The sequence below is a fragment of the Corvus kubaryi genome, unplaced genomic scaffold (genome assembly GCF_017639235.1).
Source record: "Corvus kubaryi isolate FWS band 111438036 unplaced genomic scaffold, C.kubaryi_AGA036_p1.0 37308, whole genome shotgun sequence".
Lineage (NCBI taxonomy): Eukaryota > Metazoa > Chordata > Aves > Passeriformes > Corvidae > Corvus > Corvus kubaryi.
Window position 1 is genome coordinate 10,053,845 of NW_024581096.1, and position 20,180 is coordinate 10,074,024.

Genomic DNA, 20,180 nt, shown 5'->3' on the forward strand with positions numbered 1-20,180 from the left:
ACCACCAAGGTGAGGTAGTATATGTCTCAGTATGTCTCAGTCTAAAGAAAATTTATTGGTGCTGTTAGAGTTTGTAGATGGTAGCTTTCCTCACATTCAGGAAAAGGAATTTTAGAGAGATAGGCTTTTGTAAGTTGGACTTAATTACGTTCATCTTATCAGTGTAATCTACCTAATGTGTACAGAGAGAAGGTAGTAAAGAATATATGTTAAAGATCATATTTTTATGATTGAGACACAGATCCATGCTCCAGAATGCAGCCCTGAGCTATCAAACTTCGCTTCCTTTTTGGTTTTTTTTCCCCAGAAGGGATTTTCCAGTTTATAGATGCTTTACAGCTCTGTACATTATCACAACAAACTTAGGTCTGTTGCCCTGTTTGCTCTTCTGAAAGTGTGTTGTGAATCTATTGATTCTTTCTGGTACTATCTTTCAAAACTCAGAATATTCTTTGTAGATGTTTTCTGCTAGGTGGAGCATAGGATATGAGTCATACAGTAAGACTAAGAGGAACAATGAATTTTACAGGTTAGAATTCAGAAGCATGGGATAACCTGAACAAATCATTGAAATATTCCTATCTGGTAGTCACTGCAGATAAAATCATCTGATACGTTAATCTTCTTTTGAATCTTTGATGTTTTGTTTTGCATTGCCTGCTGTATGTACTATGGGAAAAAACATTGAAGTAGATAGTTCCAACAGTTGTTGGTGTTCCTCTCTTTTGAGAGGCATTGCTTTATGGGTGAAAAATGACAGTGCCAGCCAAAACCATCAGTCTGAATGGTTCCTGTAAGGTTGCATTTCAGTAGAAACAGCATTGTAAGTGATTAACCAGCTCTGTCGTGGTACTTGAAGCACAAACTTAACTCATCTGACCCTTTACAGAACATTTTTGTCTAGTGACACTGAAGCCCACAGCTCTTTGTTGCTGTAGTGCTGGTAATGGAGAGCTGCTGCTCTTCTTGCCACTTTCATGTGGACGAGTTCTTACTTATCTTGAGATTTAAAAGTGTGATAGTTTCCTTAATTCTAAGTAGTGATAGCCAGTATCCATACAGTCTGTATAGATATATATTATGTCCTTGTAGGTAGGTGGTTCTGTTTATTACACATCAGTATTTCACTTACTACAGGAGACTTTGTGGCTTTTGCTGACTAGTATTTGCATTAATACTTCATAGTAATTTGAAATCACTACTTTCTAATAGTTTCAGCTATGTGGGAGGTTTGTAGACTGCCTGCCTACTTAACTTACTGTAACTTCAATGGAAAAATAAAAATTGCCTTTTAAGTAGGAAAATATCATAGAGAAGTATACATTTCCTCTATCTTTGTCTTTCTCTCTGTTTTTTTATAACTTTTGTCATTTTTATTCATCAGCAAACATTGTAAAGAGGCCTTAAGTTACAGAAAGAAAGAAAATTAAGCAAAATTACACTATTTAACACAGATAACAAAAGCATGTCAACTAGACGAGATGGAACTGATCAGAATACAATCTGAGCAGACTATTGCTTTACTTGTATGATCTGTCCCATTTGTCCCAAAAATGTTTTGTCACGTTAATACCCTGCCATTGAGCATGATAATTTGGCAGTAAATAATTTTGAGAAAGATAGAGGAATGCTGGTGTTTAAAGCCCAGAATTTTTTTTTTTTTTTCTATTGACTTAGGGCCATATTTCTGTGTCTGATTGCTAAGAACCATTAGGATCATAATGTGAAGTGAGAGAGAGCTGTTTGCCATCTGTGGACAAATAATTAAAATGTTAAAAGGAATAAATGCCTTCACAGCTAAAAACAAAAGAGATGATGCCTATCATTTTGGCCTCCACTACTGTATGTCTAAACGGCATCTGAACAAGTAATTCTCTTCACCAGAATATTGCTTCTAATGCCACATAACAGTTTTTTCCTTCCTGCTGCTTTCAGAGGAACTGCTGTTGAAACGGTTCTGAGGAACTAAAGCTTTCTATTTAAAATTTCATTTCAGCAATAAGAATGCATTACTTCTCTGTGAATACTTAAAATACTACAGCTATTGCAGTGTCTGATACTTGATTTATATTAATTTGCAGCTTCTGTTTGGAATAGTAAAATGGTGAATTGATTTTACTGAAATGATACAATTAATTCTCTTTTGAAGCTTGCAGGGTTAGTCATAGTCAGTTGCATAGGCAGTTCTTACTGCTTAAATAATGAAAATAGCAGGTTGAGGTGTAATAAAACTTGATTTCCTTCTTGTATTTCCATGCTGCTCATATTTGTCCCTGTTTATTTGGGCTTCCTACAGGGCTCTCAGCTGTAAAATGACAATCAATACCCAATTTTAATTATGTTAAATTACAAATCTGGTATTTAACAAAGCACCTCACATGTTTATAGATGGTTGGAATGCAGCTTTTAGACCCTGTAGAGGGAGTCTTAGGTGTTGTCTTTTTTACCAGTTGTGGTCTAGTCTGATACTAATGTTGAACATAAAAGCATTTGAAACTGGATTTTAACTATATGAATGTAATTTACATTTATTCTTTTTAATGTTCATAAATGAGCACTAGTTATACAATATAATAAATGTTCTTCTGTGTGAGAATATTTCTGAGTGGTATGGAATGTCTTGACAATTTCTGTTCTTAAGCACTGTGATATGACTTTCAGCATGTGAATATAGCTGTTGTTTCCTCTGTATCAACAAGTCTGTTGTTAGCACTGCCTTTCTGAATAGAGAACAGGTATGTTACGTAACTTGCAGCTATAGATATTGGAGAAACACAGGTAAAAGGTTTGCCTGTCTGTAAAGAAGTTCTCAAATGTTGCATGCTCTCTGGTGAATTAAGGTATTTCATTGTGCATTTTTATGTTGGAGCCCTGGGTTCTGAGAATTTCAGCCTTTCAGTGCTGTGAAGCAGTGATCCTCAGAAACACACTGTATTCGATCCAAAACCCTGGGAAAAGTTTCCTAAATTGTGTGGTAACACTGAGGTTGTTGCTGTGTAATTAAAATTATGTCACTGGATGAAATATGTAGAAATGTAGAAAATTAGGTTTAGGAAATATAGATAATAATAGGTTACAATATGGAGGATTTTGGGTGTGGATTTATGTCTTCTCTCTTCTCTTCTTCACAAACCTGAATGTTCTGTCGTTGGGTCAAAAGTTCCGCACTGCAGAACATGAAAAGTTAGTAATTGGATTGTAAGTAAAAACGTATCTCATAATGGGTTAGTTTAGACTTTAAAAACCTTGGAAAATTAAAACTCACAGCCATTTTCCACCCTGCCAGCCTTGGAGGCACACTGTACAGCTGTATTACTGGTAAGATATAATGAACAACTAAGTCCGAACAAGAATTCTCGATCTCCTGTGTTTCAATTCAGACTCTGAGTAAAAGAACTTGAGATGTAAAGGAAAAGAAGAAAAAGCAGTATTTTTATACATCTTTGTGTTCTATTTTGTAATTACTTGATAGTTTGGTGTTAATAGAATATGGGTAGAAATAGCTTATTTTGTCTCTTCCTGAAGGTCAGACATTAATCCATACTGCAGTTTCAAATTTTTACATGGAAAAACTTTGCACTGCAGTCTACTTGTTAATATTTCTGTAGTTAATCAGGTATTCTGTAGTTAATCAGTATCAGTCAGTGACAATAGCCACTTCTCATTGAAAAGTTGTGGTTTTCATAACTAAATTAAACCAGCAAAACGACTTAATTGAAAGAAGTGTCATTTCCTGGAGTTCTTTTCATCCAAATAATGCTCTTGTGTCTGAGTTAACACCTTGTAGAGAGAACTTGAGATACTAGCTATTCTCACTTAAAAATTACAGTACCAAGTTCTCAGGACTACTGCAAATGATTAGCAGTGTATTTTTAGCACTTCTGACAGTCATCGTGATGTAATCTCATTGCAGGTAAGTAAATTCCTCTGTGTTATCTATTAAATCCATATTTTGAGAGAGAAATATGGAGTAGCAGTGCCAAGTCCAGGGAGAATCTGCAGCAAGGACAGAAACGATGTTGTAGAATGTCCAGTATGGAGAATTTTGCATGTGATTGGTGTGTTTAACTAAGAGTTTGTTTAGTAATATGTAACTTGTTCTCTTTCCCTGAATATAAAGGGTTTTTTAGAAGGAAAACATGTGCTTTGAACTTTCATGTTAACCAACTATATAATTCTAGTCAGGCAGAGCTTAAATAATGATGTCATTTTTGAAGACTAAACACACGTGTAGGTTTATGCTTACATGCTTTCCAAAGCCTCCTTTGGGGACAAAGCCCTGAAATTGCACACACTGATGGCCCAGGAATGAAAGTGGTTGTGGAAGTTAGCTGGAAAGGATTTGATTAGCACCTGGATGTGTTGCATTTGTGTTGCTAATTTTCTTGTCTGCTTACAAGTAAGTGCAGTATCTGAGTGTGGTGGACCATGAAACAGTGATTGACTAGGTTGTAAAGAATGGGGTAAAATAAGTCAAAGGTAGCAGAGCCCTCAGGTCTCAATTCCATATGAAATGTATTTGTGAAAGACAGGGTTGCTCACTCCCCATTTCCTCTGTCATTTGTCGCTTAAATTATTTACTGCAATATATTCCATTCCTGTGTCCAAAAAAAATGATTGTGAAATAGTAGTGAAAAATTTGTTTGAGACTACTTTTTTGTATCATATGTGAGGAAATCAAATGTTATTCACCGTGTGAGAGAGGGTGCCTGTCAGAGATGGTACCAGAATCCTGATTCTGTGGCTTTTGCTTATGGGTATTTGCTTTTTGGTATGAACTTGTTCAGCTTTCTCCAGTATTGTGTTTCATACTTTTTCTTTGACAAAGGTAGTTTCAAAACTGCATTTGCCTAATAGTTACAGTGCTTGGAATTAGCCATATTTACATTTGTGGCTGGAATAAAAATTAGGAAACTGGTGAGTGGAACTTACTTCAAAAACTTGATCTTGTAGTTCATTGTGATGATAGATGGTAATTACTTTTGGCACATGATGAAATGGTAATTCCTGTCTGTTCTTCTGTGGAAGTTTTTAAGAGAGAGAAGTCTTTTTGAAGTACTTGTGTTAGCTATTTAATGTTGTGGTATGTTCAGCTGATTTACATGTAACAGCTTTTTGTGTTTGCCGTATAAACCAGACTTATTTTCACTATGTGCACTACCAGTGTCCGGCTGTCAATGACCTCAATTTGAATAGTCTAGTGTGTGCCAGAATAGTAACTCTGAATACGTAGGCTTTGAAATGATGTAGTTCAGGTATGTGCATGCTGTTTTGCCACTTTGTCACTTCAGAAGACTTTACCTTCTCAAAGGGTAGCTGCAGTGATTTGTTTGTGTTTATCTCTACTGTGGGGTAAGACCTCGTGTATGGTCAGGTGCCACTGAAGAATTGCCATGAACCTCTTGTGTAGCCACACCTAATTGAAAGTGTTAAATTAAAACATTTTATTGAAAGTTCTGGTGGATTGTGAAGCAGTTGTTTGCTCTGTATATTATCCGAAGTGACACTTTACCACCTTTGGCACTTTTAACACAAAGTAGCTATACTTTGGTGCTGCAGTGATCATGATTCACCAATAGTTGTCAGAATTGTCTGACAAAAAATTGGGAGGTTGCTAAGACTTCAAAAGAACATTTTGAACATGTGAAGCACTATAGTAAGGTGTACCAATCCTATGACTTTTATCAGTCTAAATATGCTGTGGACATGAATTTTCTGTGTGCATTTAAGCAAACAACTTCTTGTTGCTTATTTACGCACTGTTCTTCTCTAAATGCTTCTACGAAGTGCAGTACATCTCCCTCCTCACCCCCAGCAGAGGAAGTACTTTGCTGTGAAAGCCTAGCTGTGTTAGAGAAATGCAGAGTTGTTAAACACAAAAAAGCTGTGTTATGTTCATTCTCTGTTTTCCTTCTTAGTTTCCTCATTCACCTGTTGTTTGAATCTTTTCTCCCAGAGTCTAGCCCTGCATCATCTCCCAGCTTAAAAAGGGAAGTTTATTCCTGTAATCAACTTCTGCTTTAATTTTCATTTCTCTTTTTATGTACTCTGTATAATTACTGACTAGTGTTCTTTTCCTCTGGTTTCCAACAAACTCAGAATTTGACCCTTCACTGAGTTAAAATTGTTCTTGATGGAGTTGCTGGTGGCTGCAGACTATTCATGTTCTTCATCTGTGATAGGAATCTTTGACAATTAGGCATATTATTTTTAAAATTTGCTTTCCCTTTCTTAGCTTTGTCTGTGTTTTTCCTCATTATCCTGTAACATGTGATGGTAGGAATATCAGTCCAACTCTAAAAGAAATCCCAGGAGTTCTGTTTCTTCATGCCTTTTCCTGACACTGTACTCCTGTACTCTGCCTCTCTCCTGCAGATGCGTCTCATTTTGCCTGAATTTGATACCATCTCCTCTTTTTAGTACATTTGGAGATATTTTCAGTGGCACTCTGATTATGTCCTGTCTTACTCTGTTCCTGAAACATCAGCCTGTAGCAAGCCTGAGAGAAAAATATAGGACTCTAAATCCTGCATGAGCTGTAGTGATGGTTTTTAGCATTTTATGTATGTAATTCAAAAATCAATCTTTGTGTAATTTAGATTTTGGGTTTTTTACCAAGATGCCGCAAACATTTTTTTTTTTAAGATTTGTTTTAATGATTTTGTTTAAGAGTTCAAGAGATCCTGCTTTCCCAGAAGTGGTGTTGAAAAAGTGAAGTGTAAGCATGAGATGTTTGTTTCAAAAGTTTGGCAAGCTGTAGAAAAACGTGCCAAGTTTCTGCAGCTCCCAGATGGTCAGTAGCATGTCTGAATAGAGCAGTTTAAGTACTTTAGGGGAGCTATGGGATTTCATGTGCTGTTAAATAAAAAATGTCTAAATCCATCAGGTCTTGTACGCTGAAGCCATTCCAGATGTATCCAGTTGTCAATAATTTATTCCATTTTGTAGCTTTGCAATAAAGAAGAGAAAATGCTAATTAAATTCTGATTGTAACTGTATAATTTTTTTGTAGTGAAGTCTGCTACTTGGCTGAAATCACTGTAGGTAGATAAGGGTACTGTATCTGTGTACTCACATAAATAGAATTCGATATATCAAAACATTGTAGTCTTTCCTTAAAAATGCTTTGTGTTACTGTTTAGGTGCTTAGTTACAATGTATATATGCATAAATGTTTTAATTTTTCTGGAAATACTGTTTTTATAATCTGTTACAAAGAGGATATGTCCATTGTTAGTGTTTTGTGACTTCACTGCTACAATAGAAAAATTTTATAGCCATCCCAGAGATCTAAAAATTAATGGATCTATTTTTTGTCAGTTTAAATTCTGTATAAAATTTGTTTTCATTTAGCCAAAAGATAATAATATCTTAAATCACTTAAATCACTGGTTTTGCTGATACCTTAGCAAATCATACAATCCTAGTGAACTCCCTGAGATTTTTCTACTCTGGCTCCTGCTTGAAGCAAGTTTGACTACAGTGAGTTGCTCAGGATGTTGTTGATCTGCATTTTGGGTATCTCCAGTGATGGAGATGTGCTTAAACAGAAATTTTTGTGCTTCATTTTCGTGCCTATTGCTTCTTGTCCTGTCATTGGGCATGACTGAGAAGAGTTGATTCCATCTTCTGAACTCCCTGCCCCACTTCCAAATTGGGTAATTTTGCCCCTCAGTAAGATTCCTTTTGAGCCTCCCCTTCTCCAGGCTGCATAGTCCTGTTTCTCTTAGCCTTCCCTTATATGACAGATACTCCAAGCCCTAAGTGGATGCCATATTTATATCAAAGCTTTCCTTTTCAAGACTAGTTCTCCTCACAGTGGTAACATGCAGTGGAAAAGCTGTACAGTTCAGCTCAAAAAAGATCCTGAGAAACAGTAAAATGATCTATTTTTTAAATTACTTGTTTTGCAACAGTACCCCTGTGTTAACTCCCTCCTTATTTCAGCCAAGGTTTATGATTTTCATAAAGCATTTACTGAAACATTGACTTTGCAACTGTATCTTATATCCCTAGGAATCTTTCAGTATGGCGTTCGATATTTGATATAATCTTCTATGTTTTCCTTCAGAAGAATGACATAGAATGTTCTTTGATTAATGGACTATCTTTTTATAAAGGATTTTTCCTGATTTTGCATTACTAGAGAAGCAACATGGCTCATTTTCTCTTAGTAAGGACAGTGCCCTTAGTTTCTCCTGGAGCAGCAATAGAAAGATCTTTTTTTCTGAGTGTTTCAAATAGAACAGAAATGTTTTATCAGACCTTCTCTCAAGAAAATACATGTACTGAGAAGATGACTATTGCACAGCCCTGTGGATATCTCCACATTGTAAGCTGGTAGTCAGCAGTCAGTCTCCTTAGTGGGTGAAACCTTTCCTGTTCCAGCCCTCTGCTGTTGTGTTCTTAGTCTGGGAAGTGATTCTGGCTTTCTGTTGTCCCTTCTCTTGGATCACGCTTTCTGGGGCTCACAGGTGGAGTTACATAATTTACTATTCACATACAGAGCACATGCAGCATATTGTTTCTGTGAATGTGCAACTTCTTCTCTCTTGTCCATCTTTATTCTCTTGGCAGACTGTTGACAAATTGGTAGCAAAACCCAGCAGGATTTGGGGAAATATTGGCTTCTATTTGACCCTTCTTTCAGCAGTAACATGTTCTTGCTATGGGTTTATATCCCATTCAGATTGGTGCTTTGAACAATTATGTTCCATTCATAGAAGTAAAAATGAAGGTTCCTGAAATGCAGCGTTTTGTCTTGCATCTTTTTACTTGCAGAATGCCAGTGCTGTTCCTTCCTTTCTGGTCACTGATGTTATTACTGTAGTTGCTCTGTTTTCCAAAAGCTGTTTTTACTAAACTCTTTGCTCACAACATTGCACCTTTCTGCATGGCCAGGATACCACCTAACTGAGCTGAGGACCCTTACTCATGTAGGCTTTATTTGCAAGGTCTGTGCTAGGTGTTGAACTAAACTATAATCTTCTACTCCAAAAGTAGTCCACACTAGGTAAATAACAGCATAAAGCTTCTACTGATGCATGTGGAAAATGTCATGTTTTCTTTAGGGTGAACACCTGCCCTTGCAAATGAACTGAGATGAAAAGTGTGCAGCTGGTGGCTAAACTTGGAGGAAATGTGAAAGTTTATTGGAACGTCCTTTGCTTAGCACTCAAACATCACACTTATTAGTGTAATTTGCAAACTAATAATACCTGGATCATAGGGAGAGTTTGACTTCAGTTGCATTGCTTTTCCAGTCTGTTTTTCTATTCCGAGTTGGCTCAGAACTTTCTGAAGTCTTCTTATGACTGCTCTGGAAAACCTGGAGGTGTAATACAACCCAGAGGACTTCTGAAAAATTGAAAAATGGGGAAAGGAATGGGAAGGAAGAATGATGAGTAGGGGAAGATAAAAATTGTTTCATATGAAGTGCATGTGAAAATTACTGTAGTTTTATCCACACTGTATTAAAGTTGAAGCATGTGTATCTCCCAAGACTAACTGTTTTCATACCTTTGCAGTATAATTAATATAAATACTTATGTTCCCACTGAGTTTTGCAACAAATGTGGATTTTGAAACAGTTTCACAGAACATGTGATAACCCCAGAGCCTCATTGATGTTGATGAAAGGCCACCTGTAGGGCTGAAAAGACTGCACATCTGTAACTGCATCTCACTATTCTGTTACAGTTCTTCATTGTGGTTCAAGTTTTACCTCATTGTTCAAGACAAAAGAAAGCTACATTTTATTGGTTTTGGTCAGCTCTTCTGTTTTGTTCTTTTTCCTAGGAAAGAGCAACATAGTTCATGCTTTCCCAAAGTTGAGTGATTTCAGTATAGCTGTTTACTTTCAACCTCCTTCTTATATTTAAATACCAAAGTTTTCTAGATGTCCTTAGATTCTTACATTATGTTACACTATAGAAATACCAGCTTTTTAGAATGAAAAGAAATTTTAAAATATGACTGTATCATGGCATGTAGGGTTCTGGATATATTTCTTTATGCCTGGCTAGGGATCATTTTGACAATGAGGGGAACTTGACTGAGTTCAAGATTTCTAGTTTTAAGTCATTAAGCTTTGCCTCAGGTTTCTAATGTTGCTTTGTAAATTCACTTGAGGTCACTTCTGTAGTAGTACTTATGAATCCATTTGGTCAGAACAAAAAATGTCCAGTTTCTGAAAACAGTTCAGTATGTCTTATGGGGAAGTAAGTAGAAAAATAATTAATACTAATCATATGCCATGGCAGTTTATTTAGGAGAATGTCAGGATATAAATAGAAATATCCAGTCCCTCTAAATATGTTGACACTGTAATGTTGTTTTGACTACAGGTACAGAGAGGCTCTTGTCAAGTGGGATGAAGCACTTCAATTAACTCCAGAGGATGCTACACTTTATGAGATGAAATCACAGGTAAAGCGTGAAAATTCTTTCCAGTTTCGAAATTAGAAAACGTTGTGTTTGTGAACATTGTTTAATTGTTGTACGCAGGAAGTATGCACAATTCAGGTATTTAATTTTTCCCAACCAACAAGGTGTCTTTTAACAGGAATTCAGATAATGCTAATTTCCCAGCTAGTTATAATAAACATCTTTGTTGGGTCGTGAATTAGGATGCTACATTGCAGGAAAAAAATGGAAATACTTAAAAATTGTATTGGAGGGATCAAGGAGAGCCTTAGTGTGATAGATTAGCGAATTTGACCACTAAAAATCTTCCTGCTCTTTCTAAAGATTGGACTTAATATTATCTACTGTCAATATTAAACTCGGATACTGTATGCAGAGGATTTGCTTCAGTCTGGTTTTGTATTAAGTGTTACATAGATAAATCAGTCGTGTAAAAGACTTTGTAATATCTAATCTAAACCTGCCCTCTTTCAGTTTGAAGCTGTTACCCCTTGTCCTGTCACTACATGCCCTTGTAAAAAGTCCCTCCCCAGCTTTCTTGTGACTCCCATAGGTACTGAAAGATTCTAGTGAGGCCTCAGATTCTGAGTCTTCTCTCCTCTAGGCTGAACAACCCCAGTTCTCACAGCCTTTTCTCATAGCAGAGGTGCTCCAGCTCTCTGAGTATCTTGGTGGCCTCCTCTGGACCTGCTTCAATAGGTCCATGTCTTTCTTATGCTGGGGACCCCAGTGCTCCAGGCGGGATCTTACAAAAGCAGAGTAGGGGGGCAGAATCCCCTCCCTTCACCTGCAGCTCACGCTGGTTTAGAAGCAGCTCAGGATGAGGTTGGGTCATGTCTTGTCTTTCATCCACAAGAACCCTCAAGTCCTTCTGGGCAAGACTGCTGTCCATGAGTTCTTCTTCCAGTTTGTGCTCAGGTCTGCTATTACCTGACCCAGGTGCAGCACCTTGCACTTGCACTTGTTGAACCTCATGAGGTTCCCAGGAGCCCACTTCTCAAGTTTTCCAGGTTCCTTGGGGTGTCATCCTTCCTTCGTTGTGTCAAGGGCACCACTCAGCTTTGTGTCATCTGGAAACTTTCTGATGGTGCACCTGTCCCCACTCTCTGTCACTGATGAAGATAGTGAAGATCATTGCTCCCAAAACAGAGCCCTGAGGGACACCACCCATCACTGGCCTCCACCTGGACACAGAGCCATTGACCACAACCCTCTGGCTGTGTCCATCCAGCCAGATGGACAGTTCCTGACCCACAAGTCATTCCACCCTTCAAATCCATGTCTCTCCAATATGGAGATAACGATGTTGTATGAGACCATTTTGAAGACCTTACAGAAGTCCAGGTAGATTACATCAGTCATTTTTCCTGTGTCCACTGTTGCAGTCACTCCATCAGAGAAGACCACTTGGTTGCTCAGGTATGACTTCATGACTTGCCCTTTAGTAAAGCCATGCTGACTGTTTTGGATCATGTGTTGCACGTGCCTCAGCATTGTTTTTGTGAGGTTATGCTCCACGATTTCCCCAGGCACAGAGGTGAGGCTCACCAGTCTGCAGCTCCCTGTGTCTTCCTTTCTCTCCTTTTTAAAACTGAGGGTGATATTTCCCATTTTCCAGCCACTGGGTCTTCACCTCATTGCCATGAATTTTCAAATATATTGGAGATAACAGCCAGTTCCCTCAGGATTCTGGGATGCCGGTAGAGCTGTGGCTATTTAGTTTCATCAAGCAGTCTGAAAAAAATACATTTTTTGAAGAAGAGAGGAAAAGAGATAAAAATTATTCAGTAATGTATTATGTAACTTTTAGGAAATTTGCTGTACTGTTTAGTTTTAAAATATTTGTTGTTCCTCTAATTTTTCATTGTATAAAAACCCCAGTCAAAACCCTAACAACCCCCACTTCACCAAAAAAGAAGCCAAAAAAACCCAAACCCCAACAAACCCCAAGAACCAATGCTGGTTTTTTTCCAAGATGTGGTGGCTACTTTTTGCTTTTTTTAATGGATATTTCCACATCTTCCCTTCACAGTCATCTTGTCTTGTGAAGAAAGTTTGATTCTGCAAAAGAATTAATTGAATAATCATAACTTCATTTAAATACAGTAATACAGAAGGATGCTTTTGTTTTATATAGCTGCAGAAGGTTTAGATCTTACTGGGTTATGCATGTGGTCTGAGAGATATTTTATGGCTTAAAGGTTTTTCTTTAAATTGTTTTGGGAGAAGTGTATTGTTGCCTTTCCGTAAGTGTTAGTGTAAATGAAAGGTCTGTCTGGCCTAGTGGGATGGCTGGGAAAGAGTTGCACAAATAGCACAAGCATGTAGCAATACTTCTCTCCTGATCCAGCAAGCTTTGGCGCTGGGACTTCTCTGTGTTTAGAAGTGCTTGAAAGATTTTTCTTAAAAAAAATTTTCTCAATGCGTTCTGTTCTCATGTAAACTTCCAGCATCTGCAGAGCTATGTATTAAGGAATTTCAAATCCGGATTATGCATTATTGGAAGAGATGGTATAATATAATCCTGCTTTAATTAGCAGCATTCCAGATTGCTGTAATTGCTCATTGTGTTAACTTATGTAGGAGTTTATTTGTATATTTCATTTTTGACTCCACTAGTAAAGAAAATCTGTTAAGATGTGATGATGGTATTGGTAAGTTTTATTATCATAGTCTAAGCATTTAACTCTGTTTTGAATAAAACAAAAAGCTGTTGAAAATTTCAGGACAGTTCTGCTCAGTGGGACAAATTAGTGAACAGCTCCCTTGAACTGTACTTTATTATGGTCTTAAGTGAATGCAAAAATTTAAGATAGGTCCCCAAAAGCGCTCTATTTAATTGAAATTATACCAAAATTAAGTATTTTTGCACTGAAAATAGCAGGAGAACTGTGAAGTGTGTGAGCTTACCTGGATCTGAGCTATGATGCAATGAATTATCCAAAGAGGAGCTTACTACAGTGTGCTTTAATCAGTGCTCCAGATGCAATACCTAATACTGAGGGGCTGTTGATAACTTGGCTTCCTAGTCCCTGTATTTCAGCAAAATGGCAAAGGTGAGCTAGAGGCACACAGCTTTTCTGCTGACCAAGAGGAACTGAGAAACAGCTGTGTGACTCTGATTCATCTTGTGAATTAGCTTTCCATGTCTAGTAAAACCATTGGAGAGTAATGAAAGCTGAAAAAACCAGAGGAGCCAAGGCCTTTGCTTCCACCATGCCTTTGCTTTGTTTCCTGAGAGTAGTTCTGGACAGTAGCACCATTTCTTTTTGATTTTACTTTCTTGTATTGCTTAACACTTGTTACACTGTGACTGTTAAACAAGAAAAGCTTGTGTACAAAGTATATATTTATAAAACTATTTCTTGACTCTTTTTAATAAAACACCTAATGTTTCAATTGGTAATGTCTCTTTGTACATGCAAATAATTATTGCAGATGTTGTTTTGCAGTATGACTTAGGCTTACTGGAAGCTGTCTAGTATAATGTGTAATTTGATACCTTTGTACTTCTAATGGTACTGATGTGAGTTGTAAAAACCCACTTTTGCCAAAATAGAAATACGTAATGCATTCAAAAAATATTGCAGCCAATATTTAAAGGATACTGTCTTAGAGCTAGCTGTGTTATTCCAGTCCAGCATACCAGCACAAATACTGCAGCTATTACAGTGTAGCTCAGTGAAAATGTTTCAGAAGAACTGTACACCAACTTCAGCAAGGCCTTGACCAGCACTGGGTCTATAAAAATCCCCCTGTCTTGGTATGCGGCTCATATAATGGAGGAGGAGACTCGTGTTAGGAATGACTTTGTGCAATATGCAGAGATTCTTTATGGTCTGTATTAATTTTCTTTCAGTGAGAAAATGTCTATTCATGAAGTAACTTCTTTTGAGAATTAACAGTGGAGGATGAAGTGGGGGTTTTTTGCTCAGGCTTGAGTATCTGTCTTATATCCTTACATTTATTAGGATAAGTTTATGTTGGATTACATAGCAGCTTCTCCATTCATTAATATTTCCTTTCTCAACAGCAAACTTAAAATTTTCAATACTGAATTGTTTAATGTCCAGCTCAGATAGATATTTTAATGGCACTGTAGGAATCTGTTTGTGGTAAGTTCTTAAAGATCTGTATTTTAACAGATGCGGGACAAATGTCTTTCAGTATTTCTGAAGGGTGGAAATAGTGTTAAAAGTTCCTAGTTGTCAAAGATACTTGAAGTAAATGTATTTCCAGAAAATCACATGGGAACTGAGGAATTACTCAATTGCTTCAAAAAAACCATAGAACTTGATGAGATTTTTTTTCCATTGCTTTCAGCTACTCTTTGATCATTTTAAAACAGATTTTTATGGTTTTTGAGAGGTTAGGGGTGCACTTTTCTTTGCATGCAAGATCTGTCAGTATACATACTTGATATTCCATTACCAGCCTAAGTTGCAAGAACAATGACTGGCAGGTAAATGTTTATGCAACTCCATTTCTGCATTTGTGTTGAAAACCAAAAAAGACCCAACAACAGCAGCTCAGTGTTGATTCTGATGTTAGATAAATAGTACCATAAGTATATTCAAAGAAATGTATAAAGACTGCCTATATTAATGCAGTCACCAAGACTGCTTGAATTTAATTGTGGGCTTAATATCTTAGATATTGACTGGATTATTTTATTACTGCTTTGGCTTACAAAGATGGAAGAGCAGACTTTGACATATTCTTTGATTTTGTATCTGAACATTTGGCGACTGGACCATCTGGGACATTGTTGGGTGAGGAGAGCTATCAGAGGACTTGATACATTGTGTGATGTGTATAACAAATGATCTTGTTCTGCTGTTCAGTACTGCCCCTGAGAATTCACCTGGTTCATGTTGCTTATCTCGTGGTACTTGCACCTCCGATCTCAGATAACTATGCAACTATGACAGAATTTTTAAAGTAGACAATACAATTGTTTTGTACATATTTTTAGAAACAAGTGAATTCAAATGTAAACTGTCAGGTTAAGTTCCTTATAATAATTTTTTTGGATGTTTTTTCATCAGCTGTATGAGAATCTAGTTTCCTACAATGCTGCATTCTCAATTTGCATTCATTGAACAGGACCAGGATTTCAGATATATGTCTCTTCTTTGTTTTTATATATGAAACCCATCATATACAAATAATTCCACTTCCCCTCTTCTAAAGGTTTTCTTAATCTTGAACTCAGTGAAGAAATAATATCAACTTCTACCCATCTCTCTTCCTACTTAAGAAATTACAAGGTTGCTAAGACATGACCAGGCTTAGAATCCCAATTTCAGATTATAACAAATCAACTAGTAAGTGTGATTATTTTTAATTTCTTTTTTTTTTAATGGGGTATGTGCTGAGAAGAGTTAACCATCAAAACATTAGTGTGAACTCCAGAAATCTAAATTGCAAAGAAGTGTTTCTGTGTGGTGCAATTAAGTAATTGCACCACACAGTGTAATTGTAATAAAGGTGTAATTCCTTTAGAGCATGGATGTATGTAAACTCTTTTTATGGGTATGATGAATTTTATTCATCCGTATTTTGAAATGGGTTCCTGGATGGAAAAAGGAATTGGATCAGTTTCACTGGACGTGGAATGTATCTATATATAGTGATTCAATCCACTGAGCTCATTTAAAACCAGAACTTACTCAGATTCATAACACTTCCAAAATATTGTGGGTAGGACAGGATGGGTCACTCTACTGCCTGGATTTCTAATACTTGGTTAGTCTCCTGATGACAGTTGCCATGTTTAATTGGCTTTTTGCCACTGAGTTCTTCTAATTATTCCAATCTCTCATGTATGACTTATTCTAAAGCTAGGTCTGTTAAAATAAGTCATTTATGGGACATGGATGTTTTTTGTTTTAAAGCATGTAATAAGGGTAAATCTCTTGGAATAAAGCAAGTCCTGAAAATCCACATACTCAACATCTTTATACGACATTTCACTCCATGAAGGGGGGTGTGTGTGTGTGTGTGTGCGCGTGCAGTGAGAGTCTTGAGATATTTTTTCTGCTTCGTAAATTTTTTCTTGTAATTTTTGGATCCGTTTTTAGACTGTTTTCTAATCGAGTATTTTATATATATTTTATATTTATATATCACTATCTATACACACATCACTTTACCTGTATACTGTATTTGTATATTCTGTGAGTGTGTGTATGTGTGTGTATATATATATCTACACACGCTTGATGTGGCTGCACGTTGCATGTGACAGGCACGTTGTGTGACAAGGGGGGCTACAGCATGTGTAGTTCCTGTTTGGCTTTGTCTTGCCCATGTGGCCTACCCCATTAAAAGGACTGGGCACCACTTGTCAAATCTCTGCACAGGAAATCTTCATGCTTGTGGTGTTTTTTATTCCTTGTTCAGCGTGGTTTTTCAGGTGAAGAATAGCTGGTTTGATGGTTCACTTTCCAAGTAGCATGCAGAGCTGTTTTTTTAAAGTGATAATTATATAAAGGCAGAGTAACCCAGGACAAGGCTGCACACATTCAGGTTTGCCATTGTCTGTTCATTTTGATGACCTCTTCACCTGAAAACAAAAGTGTAGGAAAATAGTGTGCATTAATGAGTTTATTCTTTTGCAATGACTGACAAGAATAGCTGAGTCATTTTATTAGTAACTGAACAAACTACCTATGCTGGATAAAATGCGTATACATTCAAATGTGTGTTTGTTTGAATGTAGTTTGAGAATCTAATGCCAAGAGTTACTAGGAGCAAAGTAATTACTACATGATCTGGAAGAGCATATTTAAAGTAGCTGTTTACGCTAGTACACACAGTAGTCATAAATAAAGTGGAATAATTGCCTTTATTAGTAAGATACTAATTCAGTAAACAAACCAGTAAAATTCATTAAACACTACAAAAGATATCCTAAGCACTTACACAGATGTTTTGTAATTAGTTTGCAGCAGAAGGTACTAGTAGGAAATACTAAATACTTGGGATGCATAAAAATGCTCCTGTGAGTGTATACTTGGATTTTTTTCTCTTATGAGAATAAATATGTTAAGACATTAAGGCACTGATATAAAAGGTAGCTGATAGATGCAAAATCCCTTCATCTTGATAGAATGTACACCTATCCACTAGTTACAGTTTGATTCACTTCACACATTTGCTGCAGGTAAGAGAAACTACTCATACAAATGTAATTGATCTGAAAGTTTTGGAAAAATACATAACATTCGTCACAAACTTTGATACAAAATGCAGTCATTGAGAACTGTTGAGCAGAAAAAGAAGGGAAAATGATATATAACTATGGATTTTTAAAAAAATATTTTTTAGGTATTTCTGAATTCTAAGGTACAGTCTATTGAACAGAATTTGAGTGAAGCCATAAGACTAGTCTTTAGAAAAGTTTAGACATACTAGAACAGCAGAAGTATCAACCCAAAGGGTTTATCAGAAGCTATGCTTATGATTTTCCTTGGTTTCTTCAGTACAGGGTTACTTTATGTAGTAAATCTTTGCCTTCTCCTTTCCCTCCTCCCCTTTTTTTTTAGTGTGCTGCTCACTTCTATGTTGTGGATGTACTGTTTGTTAATTAGAGTAAATACTCAAGATCGTCACATTTGAATCTTTCTCTACTCCACACTCATACCATAGAGCAGTAAGGTTAAATCTGTTTTGGACTTCAGCAATAGTCCTAATACGTTCTAATATTATTCATCATAGTTGTGGTCAGTTGGGATGAAAGTGGTTGCCCACATATGAGTCTTACCCTTGTGGTTGACATTCTCATCATACTGCAGGAATGCAGTTGTCATTTGTTTCTTACGCTGGTATCTATCACTGTAGCATGTGGGTGTCTGAAATCATGATCTCAGAGTGATGCAGGTCTTCAGGTGATGTGCCAATCTCATGGTGGTATTGGAAATGTAAGGCAAGCTTTGAGCCACGTTATGTATTGCTAACTGTGATTTATAGGCTTAATTATGGACATTCAATGCAAGAAGAATAATCCTGTGATAGCTGCTGAGTAACAGAGATTTTCACATTCAGAAACCACTTTTTTCCTTACTTAACGTAGGTGACTTCATGTCTAAGTTAGGCTCTGCAGAACGCTTGCTTTCTAAATACAACAGTCATTGTTAAAGTCTGTTTCCATGCTGAGTTGCAGGGATTGTTTCTATAATTATATCATTTGCACTGCAACTGTCTTTGGTAGATTTCAGTTCTCTATTAAAAAGGATAAATACAATCCAAGAGTTTTTCAACGATACTTGCACATTTATTATGTTTAGTTCTCCATGTGTTTGTCCAGAGTATTCTGTTATGCTTCTATTGGCTTTAGGGTTTGTTGACAAGGAGAGACACCTTCAGAAGCAATTAATCTACTTCTAATGGATTCACTTAAATTGTTTGGGCGAATCATCCTGTAGCATGTCTCTTTCTCTCTGTGGGGATTGAAATGAGTCTGGGTGACTATCTGACATCAGACAACTAACTTTTAAGCTAAGAAAAACTAGGTAAGATGAATCTGGTTCTTAGTTATTGAAACAGTGGTTGTTGCCTGGGAAATCACAGAAAACTTGAATTTATTTTCAGTTTTGCTTATTTTTCTTCCTTTTCTTCTTCTATTTCTGTTACAGGTCCTGATGTCTTTACATGAAATATTCCCAGCAGTGCATGCAGCAGAAATGGCTGTCCAGAGAAACCCACGTTCCTGGGATGCCTGGCAGACTTTGGGACGTGCCCAGCTTGGATTAGGAGAGATAGCACTGGTAGGATAACAAAATTAATTGTGTGTGAGAAGGAAAGTACAGAAATACCAAGGTTGCTGTATATCCTTATGGTAACTTGAACATAGACAAGGAAAAAGATTGGTATTATTATTTATTATTATTTATCGGCAGTGTTCCCTCTGCTTTACTGTGTTTCACAAATGCTTCTTGTGTGGTTTTGTTGCTGGACTTGTGGAAGACCTGTCTAGCTCCAAGACTTTTGTGTCGTATATTGTATTTATGTGGTGGCTTTAGGCAGTAGAACAATTACGTTGACATAACTGCACACACTACATTCTGTGTGTAGTACTGCTACAATGCAGCTCACCATGGTTTAAAGATGAGGGTAATGTGAAGTCCCAGCCTCAGCTGATAATTCAGGCTCAGTTTTCATACATGCCTGCTTATAAAATTCTAGTGTCTTGTTTTCCTTGTGTCCTGCTCTCCTGCTTCACATGCAGCAAATCACGTTCCTGCTTTCCTCTGGCTCCCTAACTCAAATGGTTGAAGTTGCTTCTTCATTTAATAAGATAGCAAAAAGCCAGGGATGCTCTGCAATAGCTGAAGTGCTTCTTTTTTTCTAGAATATAATAGTTTTCTGCTACTTTCTGTGAAAACACAGTAGGTAAACTTTCAAATTCAGACACATTCACAGAAGTCCATTAGAAAAACAGTGCATCATGAACACTCAAATGAAAAGAGATACTGGTTGTATTTGGAATAGACGTGGCTGTGTGCTGTTTTGATACAAATAATTTTGTTGGTAATTTAGAGTGTTTTTGCAAAGTTACAATGTTTGGTCTGAAAATTTTCAAGAATTAAAAAAAATAATAGGGTTTTTTTTTGATGGAGGTTAACAATTCATGCAAAACTAATTTTTAAAATGTAATAAGGAGCAGTATTAAAAGCCCCAGACAAACCAAAACAAACGCAAACAATGTGAATCACCTAGAGTCATAGAATGGTTTGGGTTGGAGGAAACCT

At 36.8% G+C, this 20,180-nt stretch overlaps 1 protein-coding gene across 1 annotated transcript in view; it reads left to right on the forward strand.

Moving 5' to 3' along the window:
* Positions 1-20,180, forward strand: part of TTC33 (tetratricopeptide repeat domain 33) — a 45,937-nt gene that overhangs the window by 14,665 nt on the left and 11,092 nt on the right. Inside the window, exons 3-4 of the mRNA XM_042028438.1 lie at positions 10,347-10,428; positions 19,065-19,196. Coding sequence (XP_041884372.1) covers positions 10,347-10,428; positions 19,065-19,196 — 214 coding nt within the window. The remainder of the gene's footprint in view (positions 1-10,346; positions 10,429-19,064; positions 19,197-20,180) is intronic.